Raw genomic sequence first — 16,202 nt, forward strand, 5'->3', positions numbered from 1 at the left:
CTGAATATCAATGCAAGATTAGCACTTTTTGCCCATTACTAAATTCCTATGAAGGAATTCAGCTGAGGAATTTATTTCAAGGCGTCAGTGCTCTCATTATAGAAGCCCATCTAAAAGTTCCAACAACCTTCACACACTTATAAAAGTTAAAACAAACATACCTACAATAGCAGCAGCTAAACTTGCTTTAATAAGAGGCAGTGTACTGTCATAGGCTTCTTGTGGAATATGCACAACCTGGTTCCTCAGCCTGTTTTTGTGCAGGATAGACTGCAACCCTTCTAGGATTCCAACCCACTTTCTCTTTTCGTTCTCATTTTCTGTCAGGATCAGTAGAGAACAAGACTTTGAAGGCAAACCTAAGAGAGAAGCTGTCACCTTTAAACAGACAGAGACAGTAAAATTAGTTAAAGTAATAAAAGCCCTTTTTTATCACACAGAACTGTGAAAATAAAGTAGACTTTCTTATGACAACAGAATGATATACCTGAGGGGCATGCACAAGACAGCCAACACAGCCACGGTGCTTCAAAAAAACAACCAAAAAACAACCACTGCACAAGCCACAGTGGTTTGGTTTAAAAGTATTTAGTCTTGCTTTAATATTCTGAATCCTAAAATATGGGCAAGGAATGCTACAATAATCAATACATGGCAGTAAAAGGCTCCTTCCTGCTCTGAACTGGAATTTCAGTGGCATACCATAGTTTGTCCTGATCCCTCCCACCCACCCATAACTTACTGAAAGTGACACACATACTTTGCAAACCAGATGCATTTAAACCCAAAGGCACTGCTATCATCAGTTCTTGTAGATTTTGATTTTGTTACCTAAATTTCCAAATATTTGTTCAGGGGAAGACCACATCATATCTGCATTCAAAGCTCTGGAGGAAAGTGATATTTGAAACTGAAGTACTGCATTTTCCCATGTCCCCATGTTATAAGAAAATCACTGTGGCTTCACTTAATTTTCAGCTAAATCATCCCACAGATCTCAAAGCAGCATGTGTTCTAAACAGAAAAACTATCCAGGAACTTCTGTTGCCTGAAGAATGGCCTCAGTAATTCTTAATATTTGTTTTTTTGTATTGTATGAAGAGACTGAAGGGTCTGTGGGATTATGGGAACTATACTTTCAGCTACAGACAAACAGGCCAACAGCCAGGGTCATCTCTCACCACAGACTCTGAATAACAACAGTTAAACAGAAAAAAGCAACAAGAGGTATAAAAGCACAAATCTGAAGGCTGTAACATGGAATATCAGACCTTCAGCCTACATGCCTTGATAAGAAAATCATCATAAGGATGGATGTTGTGGTAATGCAACACACACACACACACCTTCTGGCAGAGTGAATAAAAGAGTAACTCTCATCTTGAAGATAAAATGTATCTGAAAGTAAACTTGAGAGAACAGGATGTAAAAGACTGAAGTTCAGAAGGAAGATGAAGGTGAAGGGAGGTAGGGAAAGAACTGAGTAGTTGCAATTGCTCATAGTTCTTACTACTCTGCATAAAGCTTTGTTCCTATCTAAACTGTAAAAAAGCATTAATATTTTAAAGACAGATGGAGGCATAATGGGTAATATACTTAGGAAACAATACCAAAACAGATTCCAGCAATGGTTTTCCCTTTGAAGTACCACCATGTATTACTCCTCAGTCTTTTGAAGGTGGCAGCTTACATATAGTCAAATGAAGAAAAAAAAGTGAGCAATTGGTCATAATATAAATAGCATTATTCATCATACAAAAATCCATTATTTGCTATGAAACTCAAGGCTTCTTAACTCGAACTGCTAAGCTGTGGAAGCACTCCACTACAGCCAACTCTCTTACGCTATTATTAAAAATGTCTATCGATGGCAGCACTTGAGACTGTGGTGTCTGAATGTCAGCATGGCCTAACATCCAGTTTTAAAAACTGGTTACCAAGGAGAAATGTTTGAATCTGAGAGAAATTCTTACTCTTCTTGAATTCATGGGGGGTCAGAGGTGGGAACATTTTAGTGTTTGGCAGCATTCTGGTATTGTTTTCTGCTGGTGGAAGATCCAGAAAAAATGAAAATCTGTCTTTTGCAGGCCACCAATATCATCATGTGTTATGTGCAATGACACACACAAAAGAAGGACCACATTTTTACTCAGATGATTTGAATTAACAGTTTTAACTGTTGCGTACAAGCTGCTCTATGTGACTGTGTCAGCAAGATGCAAATATAGAACTAAATGAAATTGAAAAAAGAGACTCTCCCATCAGGTATTAGTGGTTTCCAGTTTTAGAAATTCCTGCTTTTGAAGGAGGACGTAGAACTGAGAAAAGAGGTGTAATTCAGCAGCTTCTCTGGTCCCACACCTAAATGGATATATTCGCACATCAAGCTTCCAGTTAATTCATCACATCTCTTTAGCAGGGGATAATCTGATCAAACCATGGACATATTTGGTCATGTCTATCCACACAAGTATTTTTACACAGGGATATTTGACAAAAATGGTTATTATTATTTAGATACCCTTTCAGTTAAAACCTGCAGGCAGAAACTAGAACAGCAAGTCAGGCAGGCTAAACTGCATGGATGCCTTGTTCTTAAATGAATGAACCATCATTCTGCACAGCATATTTTCTCTCCTCAGAAGTCCTTTCCTACAGTATTCTATGTTTGCTAATTTAAGAAGAGAGCAGGCAGATGGGAATTAAAAAACCCCAAAACCAAAACAGAAACAAGAGGAAACTTAAGGTAAAGGTAGTAGTAAACCAAAGTATGAAAATTCACTGCAGAAAACATTTTTATAAAAAAAGCAGAAAAGCAGAGACACAGAGGCAGTCAAGTAGCAAAGACAATTGCCAAGTAAAATCCTGAAGGACCAAATGATAGGGACTGCAATTGACTGACAAGTCTTTGCTTTCCATGTTTGACTGACTTGATTCTAAATGGATGAAGATCATAGATGCTGAAAACAGTGAGTCTCTGTATTCAAATGTAAGGGAATATAGATACTGGCTACTAATGTGTTCCTTTCTACATTTCAGAATTCCAGATTTCATATGATTCATATAAAACACAAGAATTAAGTTCCTGTTGTTAAAAACAAAATACAGTATTCAAATAGAACATACACTAAAGGGGATATTATAACTCAGCTAATTATTTTCTCTTATTTTATTTTTTTCTACTATACTTAAATATGAAATTAAGGAAACTAAAGTTTGAAATGTATTTCTTGTATACAAGACAATACACGGCAAACTAGATCAGTCTCAGAATATTCTGTTACAGCATTAGTTCCTAATGCAAAAGTCCAAAGCTAGGCAAGAAAATACAGAATCTGGTAATAGCAATGGAAAAAGAGAAAAAAATATACTGAATTATAGTCAAGAAAATAAAAAAAGCCAAACTTCATATATGAAGAGGCAGCTAAAGAAGGAGAACTTTGTTCTTTACAGTTCATTTATAAGAGGAGCACCATATTGTTCTTCTACATATCTCAGCAGCCCTTGTAAATTCTTACACTTCTACATAACTCAATCAACATTAGATATGGATAGTACATGCCATTTATCAAAACAAAACACTGGTATTCAACTGATATTATCTACAAGAGTCAGTTGGTAGCCATACCCTGAATATACAAGGGATGTCTTTACGAGTTGCATGTATTACATCCGATGCTAGGACAGAGCTCACACAAAAATCTTCATCTCTAGTGAGAAAAGAAACAAGAGCATCACATACAAGCATACATAGGATTATTCAGCAAAATCTAATGGGTATCACCACTGTTTCAATAGGCTGCAATCTCCTAACACCGCACAGAGGCCACAACTGCTTTGTTATGCTCTAACTATCCTTGACCCAAACAACTCACAAGCCTCACTTATGTCTCTACAGCATCTGGTACGTGTAAGTCAGTCCACCTGAAGTTAAGCAGGGTGGCTTTCTGTAGTTTTGGTGTCCCAACCACACCTATTCTACAATTAGAAGCAAGAATATTGCTCTTCCAGCCCAGCAGACACATTAGAAATTAATAATTCATACCTCAATGTGTAGCAAGAGAGGGGCCTTTGGAAAAAAAGAAAAATCACATAAAAAGCTCTTGGCAACATAATTATAGTTTGTGGGTTTCAAATAAGTGTTTTCAAAACAGCTAGATTTTATTCTCTATTACAGTAAAATAAACAGACATCAGAACAACTTCTGCATTTCAGAGTGCTCCACCCCAGAGGGCTTGTCTACACTAGCCTTTTTAAACTGAATTTGACCAAGTTGATCACCATAATTGCCAATTTTGGTGCAAAGATGACACTAATGTCTGAAACTTGTCCGTGCTAGAATTCATAGCTGTGGTGGTTAACATCTATTAAAAACATCTAAGAATCCTCAGATGACAGCCTCAAAGAGGCAGCTACAATAAGCAGAGAAAGCATGGGACAGTTGGTCTATTAGGATCTGGCTGAGTTGCTTCAAGCAATGCACTGATGTGAATGCTGCTATTTGCAGTACTTCCATGGCCCTGCTCCCGCTGCCAGCATGTCAGAGAGCTGACACTGACAGATCCCAGTGAGTGTGAGAACAGCACAGCAGTACTGGTGCAACCCCACGGTACTACTGTGGAAAAAATATAAATCAAGGTGCTTGTGAGTGCAAACTTTATATTCAACACAGGTACAAAGGTGCTGTAACATTAAAAGGTAATTAAATGTGCTGTAACATTAAAGTGTAATCACTTTCTTGGTATTTCCATAAATTGCAATACAAAAACCTCCTTGGTTACTCTGATCAACCTAAGTCTCAGACCTTTGGTAGACAGTGTTCACTGGTTCAGATGGTTCCCCATGAAGTAATAACTCCTGTGAGAAGGCAGGGTCAGAGCCATTTGCAGGGCAAATGAGTTGGTGCTTTTCTGCAGACTACTTCAATTTTTCTATCATTCCTGAACTTACTGGCTATGGGATGATCTGTGACTCAGTGCTGGGGTCAGAGTGCATGGGAAAAGCAATCTACCAAAATACACTTGCTTTTTACATGCATTTGGAATTGTAGGAAGAAGCATGCTAATGCTGTAAATACCGGTGATTGCAGTGTGACTGACTATAAAGTCACAAAAGTAGTTTCTCGTTGAGCCAACTTGATCAGCCTAAACTTAGCTTCAGTTTATGTACAGAATACACAAATATTCTTAGACCAGAGCTCTCAAAATCTTATAGTTTCTTGTGTACTAGAAAGAAATACTCCTGTTGAGAAAAAAAGTAGAGAGGATTTCTGCTCTGTCATAACAATACAAACCTGAGATCCAACACTTGACTTGCCACAACTCCAGGCTGGGTGGATTTTCCTTCAGGCACATCATATAAGAACAGTTTACAGTCACAGACAACTGCATAAGCCCTCTGCCACCCTTTCTTAACTCCTGTAGGCTTTGGGACCTGTGGGTAAATAATTGATTGCTTAATACATGTAAGCACATGTAGGAGACAGAAAGCAGGACATTTAGAAAAGCTTATACTTAGATCAATGGAATTAGAACACATCCTACTTGTCCTTCAAAATAGGATGAAAAATATCAAGTAATCAAGAAATCATTTCTCCTCTTTTAAGTTCAACCATTCCTTGTTACAGCTTTAAAAGTGTATTAAGACTTGTATAAAGATGTTAGGCTTGGATATTCCACCAATGCCAAAATGGTAGGACAGTTTACCTTTTACATTATGCTTACATAAACAATGACATAAATTATTTCTTAAACCATTTTTTCTTTTTTCCCTGCTGCTTATCAACATTGTAGCTACTAATCTACTGACCTGCAGCTCTTGTAGTAAAATCGAGTGTTTCTCCCACATCTAAAGCAACGAAGGTTAAATAAGTTACATAGATGGCACACAAAGCCTTAAGGCTTTAGCACTATTTAGAAGATGTGTTTAAACATACTTAGAGGTTCCATGCTGTAGAGGTGTAAGTGAAGTTAAGTATTCTTCTCTTGTCCAAGAACAAAAGACTGTTACCTTGACATAACCTTTATAGGCTGTTCCTATTCCTCTTTGCACATCTACTCCAAGAGGCCTTTTGGCTTGTTCAGGGGGTATAGGACAGACCTGAGGTGCACTATCCTTGCAGGAAACATGGCATGCAAATGAACACACTAAGTACAAAAGAGAAAATTCACAGTGAAATGTGTGTATGAGTCAGTCATAACAGCTGATTAACACAGTCTACACTCAGTGAATTAATTAATCACGCTGAAACTGGCAGTCAAATATTGCAATAGCTCACTATGCTGAAGGAGTGAACACACCTAGATATTGTATGAGACTCTCCAAAGTGCTTTTATTTCCTCTTTTTAGCCTATTACATTCATAAAGGGCAGGAACTGAGTCCACATTTCAAGGAAAATGAGTTGGGCAGCCTTGCTGGTGTTAAGCACCAACTAACCCAGTCACAGAAGAGAAACGGTATTAATAAAGGAGGAATAAAAATTACAGGGTAGTGCTAATAGGTGTTTAATTTGATCCACATATGCAAGAATACTGCAAAGTAAAACTAAATGGATTAAAAAAATAGAAAGGGTTAAACTATTAAACACAAGATATAGACATAAATAAAACATAAATAAAATAGAAACCAGGAACAAGGAGTGAAATGCTGCATGATGAAAGAGGCATATACATCTACTGCCCAAGATGTTCAAGTACAAATAAGGAGCAAACTAGCATTGCATGCTTTCTTAACATTTGCACCACTTTGTACCACTTTGTGCTGCACCAGCAAGGGACAGAGGAATCTAGATCTCATCTACAGAGCATTTCACACAGAAGCAGTACACAGAAAAAATTCATATGCCACTTCATATGAGACAGGCTACAACAACTGTGGAGTGAGTTAATGTATTACATCGAGGCATCTGACCCACAGCTTAGGGGCCAGATCTTTTCACAGAGATTTTGCTTGGTTTGTCCCAGCTACCCTGTTTCTACCAGTAGGCTTGGGAAGGCAGGAAGAGAGGGGCACAATACTCTCATCTGTCCTGTGTTTCCCACTATATTCTCAGAAGTGAGAATCTGGCAGATATCCTAGGTACATCTAGTCCTGTAATTATGAAGTGTCAAAGGATTCCAAAAAACCTGGAAACAGCCTGCTTCTGCTACAGCCACAGACTGGGCAACAAACCTCCTCCTCATGACACCTGAGGGAAGAGACAGCAGAGGAGACAGCCCAGAGCAGGCTGCCTGGCTTGTTCTTTGCACTACTGTCTGCTCCCAGGAGGGCAGGGGTTACCAAAAAGTCATGCACGTAAAGTACTGTAGATGCTCCCGAAGACTAGGTAATAAATTCAGCTCTTTGAGGAGGCATCATGATTATTTGTGACAGTGAATATCAAGGTACACCAGTTACAGAATAGGGAAAATCCACAGGATAGAGTCAGTTCCAGTCTCTGTAAGTGTAGCTGTATTTTATCATAGCTTCCAGCATTAGAAAGAGGAGGAATTGGGAAATGCAAGTGATTGAAAGTGGAACATGGCAAAGTTTTGTTCTATTGGAGGCATCTCTATTTTTGTATCAATGTGATTTTAGTTTTTACTGTAGCAATAAAGAACTGCTGTAGATTAGGCAAAATGGAAAACTAACGATGCAGAGCTTAAAACACACAAGACAAAAAGAAGAGTGAAGCTGATAGCTACACTAAGGGAAAAAGACAGTTTCAAGCTTGAAGGGAAGAGATGCAAAACAAGAATCCAGAACTGTCAGCAACAGGAGACAAAAGGCAGCCCCAGGGCAAGTGCTGGCAGAGTGATAGGTCCTCCTGGGGAAGAACTGCCACCAGAAGATCTGCCAGGAAAAAAGCCCTGAAGGACAGATGAGGCAATCTAATTGTGATATGAGGCTGACAGTGGAGAGGCTGCCACTAGCAAGAGCTAAGTTGGGCAAAGAAATAAGGTTATTAATACTGTAGTGTCTTCAACAGATTTGTGGCTTATTGAACTGAGTTCATGTGGCTAATCAATATACAGTAAGTATTTTCAAATGAAAATATCTCCATATACTCAAACATGGAATTCAGTAGTGATACATGCATCAGAGAAAGCATTTTAAATAAAACTAATGGACAGCAAGACAGGCTACAGGCCAAATAAACGAGCAAACAGTCCTCCCAACATATGGGGTTTATGACCAGAATTGCATAAATCAGACATAATCAGATTCATGTCACCAGATCATTCCCGTAGTTTTCTCTACTACAGCAATAGAAACCAGTCCTGTCTTCCCCACCCCCTCCCTTGCACTGTAACAGCACTAATGATAGTAGAATTAATTAACAATATGCAAGGAAACCATGCTTCATTGTACATCATCATCATACTTCTAAAGGGACTTCATGAGTATACTGATGATGAAAAAAGAAAGGAAAATCCTCCAGTGGCAGCCACCCCTCTCTATCATTCCCTCCACAAAGAGATGGTTGCCTTAAAATACATTGGGATGCTTTTTTGAGGGGCTTGCTGAAAATTTATAAAAAGTTTCATTGACTCACCGTCACAGGCATAACCTTGTCGAACTAATCCCACCATAAGAGAGGTGCAATGACTACACTGAGTGGGGCTTGTGAAAGACTTGATATTGAGCTGGTGAGCTTTAGGCTGAAAGATACAGTCAGGATAAAAAATAACTTCATTTTCTGGACTTAAGTAATGCAAGCACCACCCTCCACCACCCTCCAGTACATCAGCGTGTACATTATGAAGCCTGGGCTTCTTTAATGTAAGTGCAGCTTGTAGCAGGTGCTGCAAGACAACAGTAACAGTTTTATTGCCAACTCCAAAAGACACTCAAACCCAGAACTACAACCATGTTTTGTCATCCCTTCCAACAAAACAAAAACCCATTGGTATGTGTTTGGAAACATTTGATTAAAAACACAGACCTAACAAAAACACACACATGACAAACCCGAACAGGACAAGAAAACATAGAGGGCTAATTTATAAATGGTATTTTTTCTTTTATTCTTTAGAATAAGGTTAGCACAGTCCCCCTACCTTTGGCACAGCTAGAGAAATGGACTGAATGGTGGGGGAAGGAGCAGCAGGCATCCTCTGAAGCCGAATTGGTTCCTGAATCACAAGAAACTGTAATTGAGCAAAGTAAGGCTTCAAGAATTTGTTTCAAGATTGCGGTGGCAAAGCTTATTGTTCTCTGATTCTTTTTTTTTCCTTTTTTGAAAATTATCAAAAATTTAATAGTTTTAAACATTGCCATTCTGATTTTATAGAAACAGATTGTGTTTTAAAGCACTCACAGGAAAGCCTGCACACTAACAAACACGCAGCAATACAGAAAACATGAAAATGAGGTACATCAACATACACAAAGCCAGCGAAAAGATTGCATTTGCAACTGTCCTCAAAGCAGGTGCAATTAGCACTGAGGCATTGCAAACACGCAGCATTCAATCCTGCTTCTTCATAATGAATGCTGCAATACGTATTTATTGTGAACAAGACAGAGAGACTTTCTGGTGAATTACTCTTCAGGGTAAAATAACGGGTCTCTTACTTCCTGTTGCTGCTCTGCAGTTACAACTGAAGTAGATGGTGAAACTTCTGACTTGGGACCCTGCATTTCCTGCTCACTAATAGAGCTGGTCTGCAAAAGCGACAGCAAACGTGTTAGATTAAATACCACATATCTGACAAAGTGTCCTCATGTCAACAAAACGGAAACAAGACCCAGTGCCAATTTTTATATGATGTACACATACATTTAACATCCACTGAAAAAAGAACTTTCCTCCAAACAAACCCTGACACCTGATGGAAAAGCTGGAAGTACTGAAATGCAAAATCTCAAGCATAAATGCTCTAACAGTCGTATTCTCCCAGCAAGGCTGTGTCTAATCTCTTGCCTGCAGGTATGGAATGATGTTTGAGTACCTTGGCTCATAAAGCTGATTTCTCATGGTAGCTTACTATGTTAGGATTTTTCTATCATACAGAAGCCAGCAAGTCTGCCACAAGAAAAAACCTCAAATTACTAATACTCAATCTTTTAAAAAGTTGTTTTAAAATGATTGGCCCCCATCATTAAAAGAATCATGTCTACTTAATCACAGTATCTCATATTTCACTAAAATTTAAAACTAGCATCCATTACAAGCCATCTATTAATTTCACACTTAAATTAGCAACTACTAATTGCCAGCACAAGGGGGAAGTATGCTACAATTCCAGAATTAAAGCAGCTGGGTGTGGAAGTAGGATTCTGTATTACTGTACTCTCAGGACATCATGAAAACTATGATTAACAAACATGAGATTAGACTTCACATCAATGATGTAATTAGCACTAAAGGCAACAAGTAATGAATCACTCACTTCCCAGCCAGTTTAGACAGGAAGATGTCTCAAGTTCAGTTAGCTCACTAAATATGTTCAGATACTTGTTACTTCTGTTTTGTTCCAAATTGATTGGAAGGGCTGGGCCATTTAAGATCAAATTGCATCATTATGTAATATGAACAATTTCAAAATAGTGTGACTCTTTAGCTATATAGACAGTTTTAGCTTTAGCTTTATAGATAGTCAAACTATAAAACAGTAAGCCTCAAAGAGGTTTAGTAGGTTAAGTTACAGAGAAATGAAGGAAGCAAAATATCTAGTTTTAGAGGGCCATTTTTACTATGACAGGTCACAACAAAATAAGGACACAAAACTACTAGCAAAAACTTACTTCTTCCCAAAAGGCTAGCAGAGAAGATGTAGACGAAGAAGAAACAGAATCCTTTGTTGTAACGGATATGAGGGATAAAAACGATTGCTTATCACCCACAGGAAAACTTCAGATAGAATATTAGTTGGCTAGCTAAATAAAATATTTTATATGGCCAAATGATACCCACTCAAACTAAATTAACCCCAAAGCAGATGATACAAAATATCTTTATAAGTACATGTGAAAAAAAAATTGTTAATGTAAGTCATTAAGCACAGTATCAGCAATTCTAATGTAATTCATCAGAAAATGCCACCTGCATTTCCATAGAGAATATGTATGTATTTCAGGATCTATAGAATGGAACCTTGTTTAGTTACGGGCTTGATATTCTACATGTTACTGTCCAATGTTTATCTGGTACTTTTTAAAGCAATGTTTGAAAATATCAAGGTCAGTAGATAAAAGCTACAGTAGATAAAAATTGAGAAAGTAGCATATATCATGCTTCTCTCTTCCCTCCACGTCACCCATAGTGCACATCTTGCTGCTTCAACAGAAAGGCAGCACAGACATTTTGTGACTGGGAACAGCAAATACACAAACTGTGTCCATCGGCTTCTTTGTTTTTAGCAACAGTAAAAATTAAAAAAAAGAAAAAAAAAGAAAAAAAAAGAAAAAAAAAGAAAAAAGAGAGAGTACACATCTCAGATAGAAAATTTAACGAGACTGATGAGGTTTTAACCTGAGCCCCTTTAACTCCACTTCATAAACAGATTATTTGTTCCAGTTCAAGCTCTTAGTTTTATCCTAACTGTCTATGCTTTGCAAAACAAAATTTTAAAAAACCCCAGAAAAATCTTCAAGGATCAAGAGTTCATGAAGTAAGGAAATGTGATTCAATGCTGAATTTAACAGCTGCTTCCTCGGGGAATGCACAAATCATTTAAAGTGAAACGCCTACTTGGAGCTGTGATTTGTATGATTAGCTTTCTAGGGATCACAGGGTGTGTCATGATAAACTTATTATACCAACATCTGTGGGTCCTCTGATTCTCTTCCCAGATCCTTCTCCTCTAACCACCCCATTAAGATCTGGAGCCAACAATTTTGCGTATCTGTTTAAGCACTCCTTGAACTGTGTGAACACTTTTCCTCATAATAATCAGCATCTTCCAACTGCAAAGCATTTAATTCCTTATTTGTAACAGGGTGTGCCAGCACTTCCAAAAAAACCCTGAATATATTTCATTTAGCCAAATGTTTGAGATTAACCAACACAAAGAAGCTAGAATGGGAAATAATTAATGTGAACTTCTGAGAATATTCCCCAGAGGTGCCAGCTTCTCTACAAAATGCCAAGCAATCTGACATCTACTGGGCATCCAATTCTGTGCCACACTGATTTGGCTAATATGCAAGATACCAATCTGCCATACAGTGCCTAAGAGTTACTTTTACATGATAAAAATATAATTCAGTTATCTCATTTTTATAGTTATTTTATGTGATAACTCACTCTGAAAGTCAAATCACGTGCAAGAGGAGAGGTGTTGAAATAGTCAAAAATGGAATCTTGAAAGTCTGGAAGTTTGAGACCTAAAACCAAAAGCAGAACCGGCTTAGCTAAAAGGCAACATCACAGGTGGTGTAAGAACTATGTTAAGAACACAGTAACTTTAATTACCTGAATCTGTTCTGTATTTTTCTTCCATTTTTTTCTTCAAACCTTCCACCTCTTCCAACAGTTCTCTATTTTTTGCTTCTGATTCCTTTAATTTACTAAAGTAAAAAAATATGGTCAAAATGTAATCTGAAATGTCTAAAAGGCCGGAGTACCAATACACAAGGTTGTTAATTTCTGGTCCTACATCTCAGACTTTCAGAAAATGCCTTTGTTTTTTTTTTTTTTTTTTGGGGGGGGGGAAGGGCATTGTGCATTTTTAAGTGATTTTTTTTTTAAGGATGATTAATTTTACTTTCCCCCTGAATAGACACCTCATTACTTGACTAGGTATTTAAAACTGTATTAAGACTTCTGCTATCACTGCAGGTATCTGCTAAACAAAATTATTCTAATAGTACTTTGACTTTTAATTCCCAAGAACATGTCTAACTCTCCAGTTAGTTGAAGGAATGGTAGTGAATTTGCTTTGAATTCACTCTTACACTTTCTCTTCCTCAGATGCCCAAGATTCGTAACTTAGTATAGCAAAGAAATGTTTACTCAAAATTTTCACAGTTCTCATTTGACTATGTAAGAAATGTGTAGTCTGTAGAATGGGATCCTTCTGGCAAAGTTCAATATCCCAGGCACAAGGAGCCATTTTAAGAAAGTTGCTGCTATTCTAACCAGCAGTTTAGATCAGTACATTAATCCCCAAACAGAATCACATCCCTCATTACCTTTCAAAAGATATGTTTGCATCTTTAACTTTCCGTAGCTCTTCCTGAACTAGCTGTTTGGCACGAATTTCCGCATCAAGGGCAGACTGTAATTCCAGCCTTGCTGACATATCCAACTTCTGACTGCGTCGCACTTTCCAAAGTGGATCCTGTTGCAGTAAGTTACTGAATATTACTATTAACTGTCTGAGGATATTTCTGTTCTTGTCCAAAGACATAAATTAGCTTTCACACTGGTTCAGAGAATGCTCTTTTAATTAGTTATGGACAGCATGCCTGCTGCATGAAAATCAGTCAATAGTCAGACTTCATTACACAAAAATGAAGTAAAAAGCAATTTTAAAATTAGTTACACCATTAACACAATATGCTGGAACCCAAAATGCTGGACCACTGAGCATGGAAGTCAAACAGACAGAACCCATTGAAAATGACTAATTTTCACTGTCCAATCTAGAACCAAGTGTAAAACTTGCACAGTGATACAATGGACTTTCAAACATGAGACAAATGTCAACATTTAATGTAAAATATATTAACATAAAACATACCAAGAGTAGCAAAACCATGAGAAGAAAAAAAAGAATCTGGGTCTTGAGATGCCCAAGATACCTACATGTTTGCCTAAGCAATTCTTACGCTTGCTAAGATATATATGCTATATATATAGCATATATATATATGCTATACCTCAGCATACACCATGCAATTCCTCCCTACTACCCCAAAAGCTAGTATTCTAAGCCCTTCCAGCCATTTTTCAGTGTGGACTACATTTCTGATATTCCCTAATGAATACCTCCCTAGTCAGAGACGAACTTGCAAATAACAGTCATGAAAACTGAGAAGCACTTTTTATGTTGAGATGTAATTGCCTTAGAGCAGGTTCTGTAGAAGTTACAAAACCAGTTATAATATAAAGAACAGACAGTATTCTTTATTCTGGCAGTAGCTTAGATAAAAATGCAAACTGCACTTGATCCAATCTTTCTTCATGTTAAACCTCTCAGTATTATAATTGTCTCCTGATGATGCAGACAAGTGTTAGCTCACAGAAATAAAACTTTCTCTTATTCTCTCATATTCATAGGTTTGGAAGGGATGAGTAACTTCTCCTGTGTATAAACCGGCAGCAGATGGACTCTGCATGGCAGACTGCTGACTTGCATTGGTAGGGATGTAGGCTCCCATGCCAAGCTGCAAATGGCTCTCTTCCTTTCCTTATGCAGGTGTTTTTCTCTTTGAAACCATACTCCTTTATGAGAGCTCTTCTATTAGATTTTGGGGAATTCATGCTACTACTGTATGGGAAAATTATGGCAGAAGGTCTCATTGTTCTGCATGTCAATAATGCCACATGCTCTCAGCGTGTCCCTCGTTTGCAGTGGTATCAGCCAGACAGTAATTTTTCACAGAAGAAAACTTACTTCATTATCCCACTGTAACAGCAATTATTCAATTGCACATAACATGGTAAGGTATATTTCTGTACTCCCCTTTGATGGTTTAAGTTATTGTTTCTTCTCTCCTCTGTAGTGTTTAATATCTGTGATGGCAGATATTAGCATGAAACAACTGTCCCCTGTAATTATCAAATTCTGATCAGATTACCTAGTTGGATTTTCAAGCAGTAGCTAAAAACTAGAAAGCAGAGCAGAGGATTAGTTATTTTTAGGGACAAAAATGTAGCTTCTCAGACATGCCCAGAACATCTTGAATGTCTCCTATTTCCTTACCAGTGTTCGTGACCCCAGACTGGAACTTCTCAATGATTCTAGTTCTTCTGTCATCTTGGAAGCCAATGCTTGGAGATAGCCACGAGCATCCTTCTCATCACTTACCCTGTTGTGCAATTACAATAACCTGTAACTTAGCAGTTTCATGGCTCATAGCACCAAACACTGTACCACCAAACTATCAGTGTGTTTGCACTGGGTTTAGGGACATAAGAGGAATGAATAGAGCAGGAAAAACTCTCCCAGCAACAGAAAACTGAATACATCTCAGATTGCCTGCTTTAGATCTTTCTTTTATCTGATTTTCCTGATTGTGGCAGTTGCTAGGGAAACCGAAGCTTTCCTTTTGCCATTAGCAAGAGTTCTGCAGAGATTGACTGTTACAGTTTGGAATATGATCTGCATATTACTTGCTCAATTTTTATAAGGGCTACCTTCCAGTCCTTTTTGTTCTGCACACTGAAATTCTTGCACAGAGCTTGCTAAAACAGTGAATTATAGAGGGAAGAAGTACAAAGTGCTTGTCTAGTACAGCTAGTGAGGTTCTATATGTTAATGCTGACCTTTTAAATCATGACCAACTTCCTGAATGAATTTATCAAAATATTCCAGATTGGAAGACTTAACAATCACTTTAGAGACTGAAGGAAGTTGACACCAGGACTCTGATTCATACTTGTTTCAGTGGCATTTGGCAATTTTAACAAAATCAACACTCAGAAGTACCATGCTTTTGCTGATCTCAGACACAGCCTAGCTATATGTTAAAAAAAAAGCCGATCAGTATTTCAGAAGTTGAAAGTGGCCATATCTGGATCTCTAATCAGCACATACCATTGAATAATTTCTGCAATCTGAGCTTCCCAGTGAGCAACAGACTCCTTCTTTGCTGCTAGATCTTGGAGCTCATCTTCCAGCTGTCTGTTCTGTGCTGTTAGTTTGTCCACAAAGGAGCAGAGCTGAAACAAGAGATTAGTTCACTTCTGACTTAGGTCAGTTTCAGACATTTTATATATGTGTATGCCTACACACCTTTAAAATCTGAACAAACAAGACCACCCTGGGCTATCTGGATGGGCTTCTTTTTTATGAACTATCAGTTTACACACAATAATCTAAAACAAAGGAAAACAAAAAAGCAAGTGTAGAGATCAGAGAGGAATAAAGTTTAACTGTAAACCAGCAGGAAGGCAGGCAGTGTGTGTCAATGATTCCCTCTCTTTGCAGCCTTCATGAAGAATCAAAGGGTGATGTCCTCTGAATTGGGGGAATCAATCCCCCAAAGAGCAGTATCAAGATGCTGAAGTTACTACGTAGGCAAATCTCTAATGTTTATATGGCAAAAATGA

General features: G+C 37.9%; 1 protein-coding gene across 12 annotated transcripts in view; it reads right to left on the bottom strand.

The window, feature by feature from the left end:
• Positions 1-16,202, bottom strand: part of CDC42BPB (CDC42 binding protein kinase beta) — a 92,814-nt gene that overhangs the window by 12,534 nt on the left and 64,078 nt on the right. For 5 of the 12 annotated variants that reach the window (XR_011151484.1, XM_069018327.1, XM_069018331.1 and 2 more), the window contains exons 17-28: positions 15,688-15,812; positions 14,854-14,959; positions 13,118-13,266; positions 12,399-12,493; positions 12,231-12,310; positions 9,557-9,646; positions 9,040-9,129; positions 8,535-8,640; positions 6,010-6,146; positions 5,294-5,433; positions 3,629-3,710; positions 162-378 (exon numbers count right to left, since the gene is read on the bottom strand). Coding sequence is in view for 11 of the 12 variants with exons in the window: in XM_069018327.1 (XP_068874428.1) it covers positions 162-378; positions 3,629-3,710; positions 5,294-5,433; positions 6,010-6,146; positions 8,535-8,640; positions 9,040-9,129; positions 9,557-9,646; positions 12,231-12,310; positions 12,399-12,493; positions 13,118-13,266; positions 14,854-14,959; positions 15,688-15,812 (1,417 nt within the window). In the remaining variant the exon portion in view is untranslated. Of the gene's footprint in view, positions 1-161; positions 379-3,628; positions 3,711-5,293; positions 5,434-6,009; positions 6,147-8,534; positions 8,641-9,039; positions 9,130-9,556; positions 9,647-10,729; positions 10,781-12,230; positions 12,311-12,398; positions 12,494-13,117; positions 13,267-14,853; positions 14,960-15,687; positions 15,813-16,202 lie in introns of all 12 variants that reach the window. The other 7 variants (XM_069018333.1, XM_069018329.1, XM_069018332.1 and 4 more) reach the window with 3 other exon arrangements.

The sequence above is a fragment of the Aphelocoma coerulescens genome, chromosome 5 (assembly GCF_041296385.1).
Source record: "Aphelocoma coerulescens isolate FSJ_1873_10779 chromosome 5, UR_Acoe_1.0, whole genome shotgun sequence".
In the NCBI taxonomy this organism is placed as follows: domain Eukaryota; kingdom Metazoa; phylum Chordata; class Aves; order Passeriformes; family Corvidae; genus Aphelocoma; species Aphelocoma coerulescens.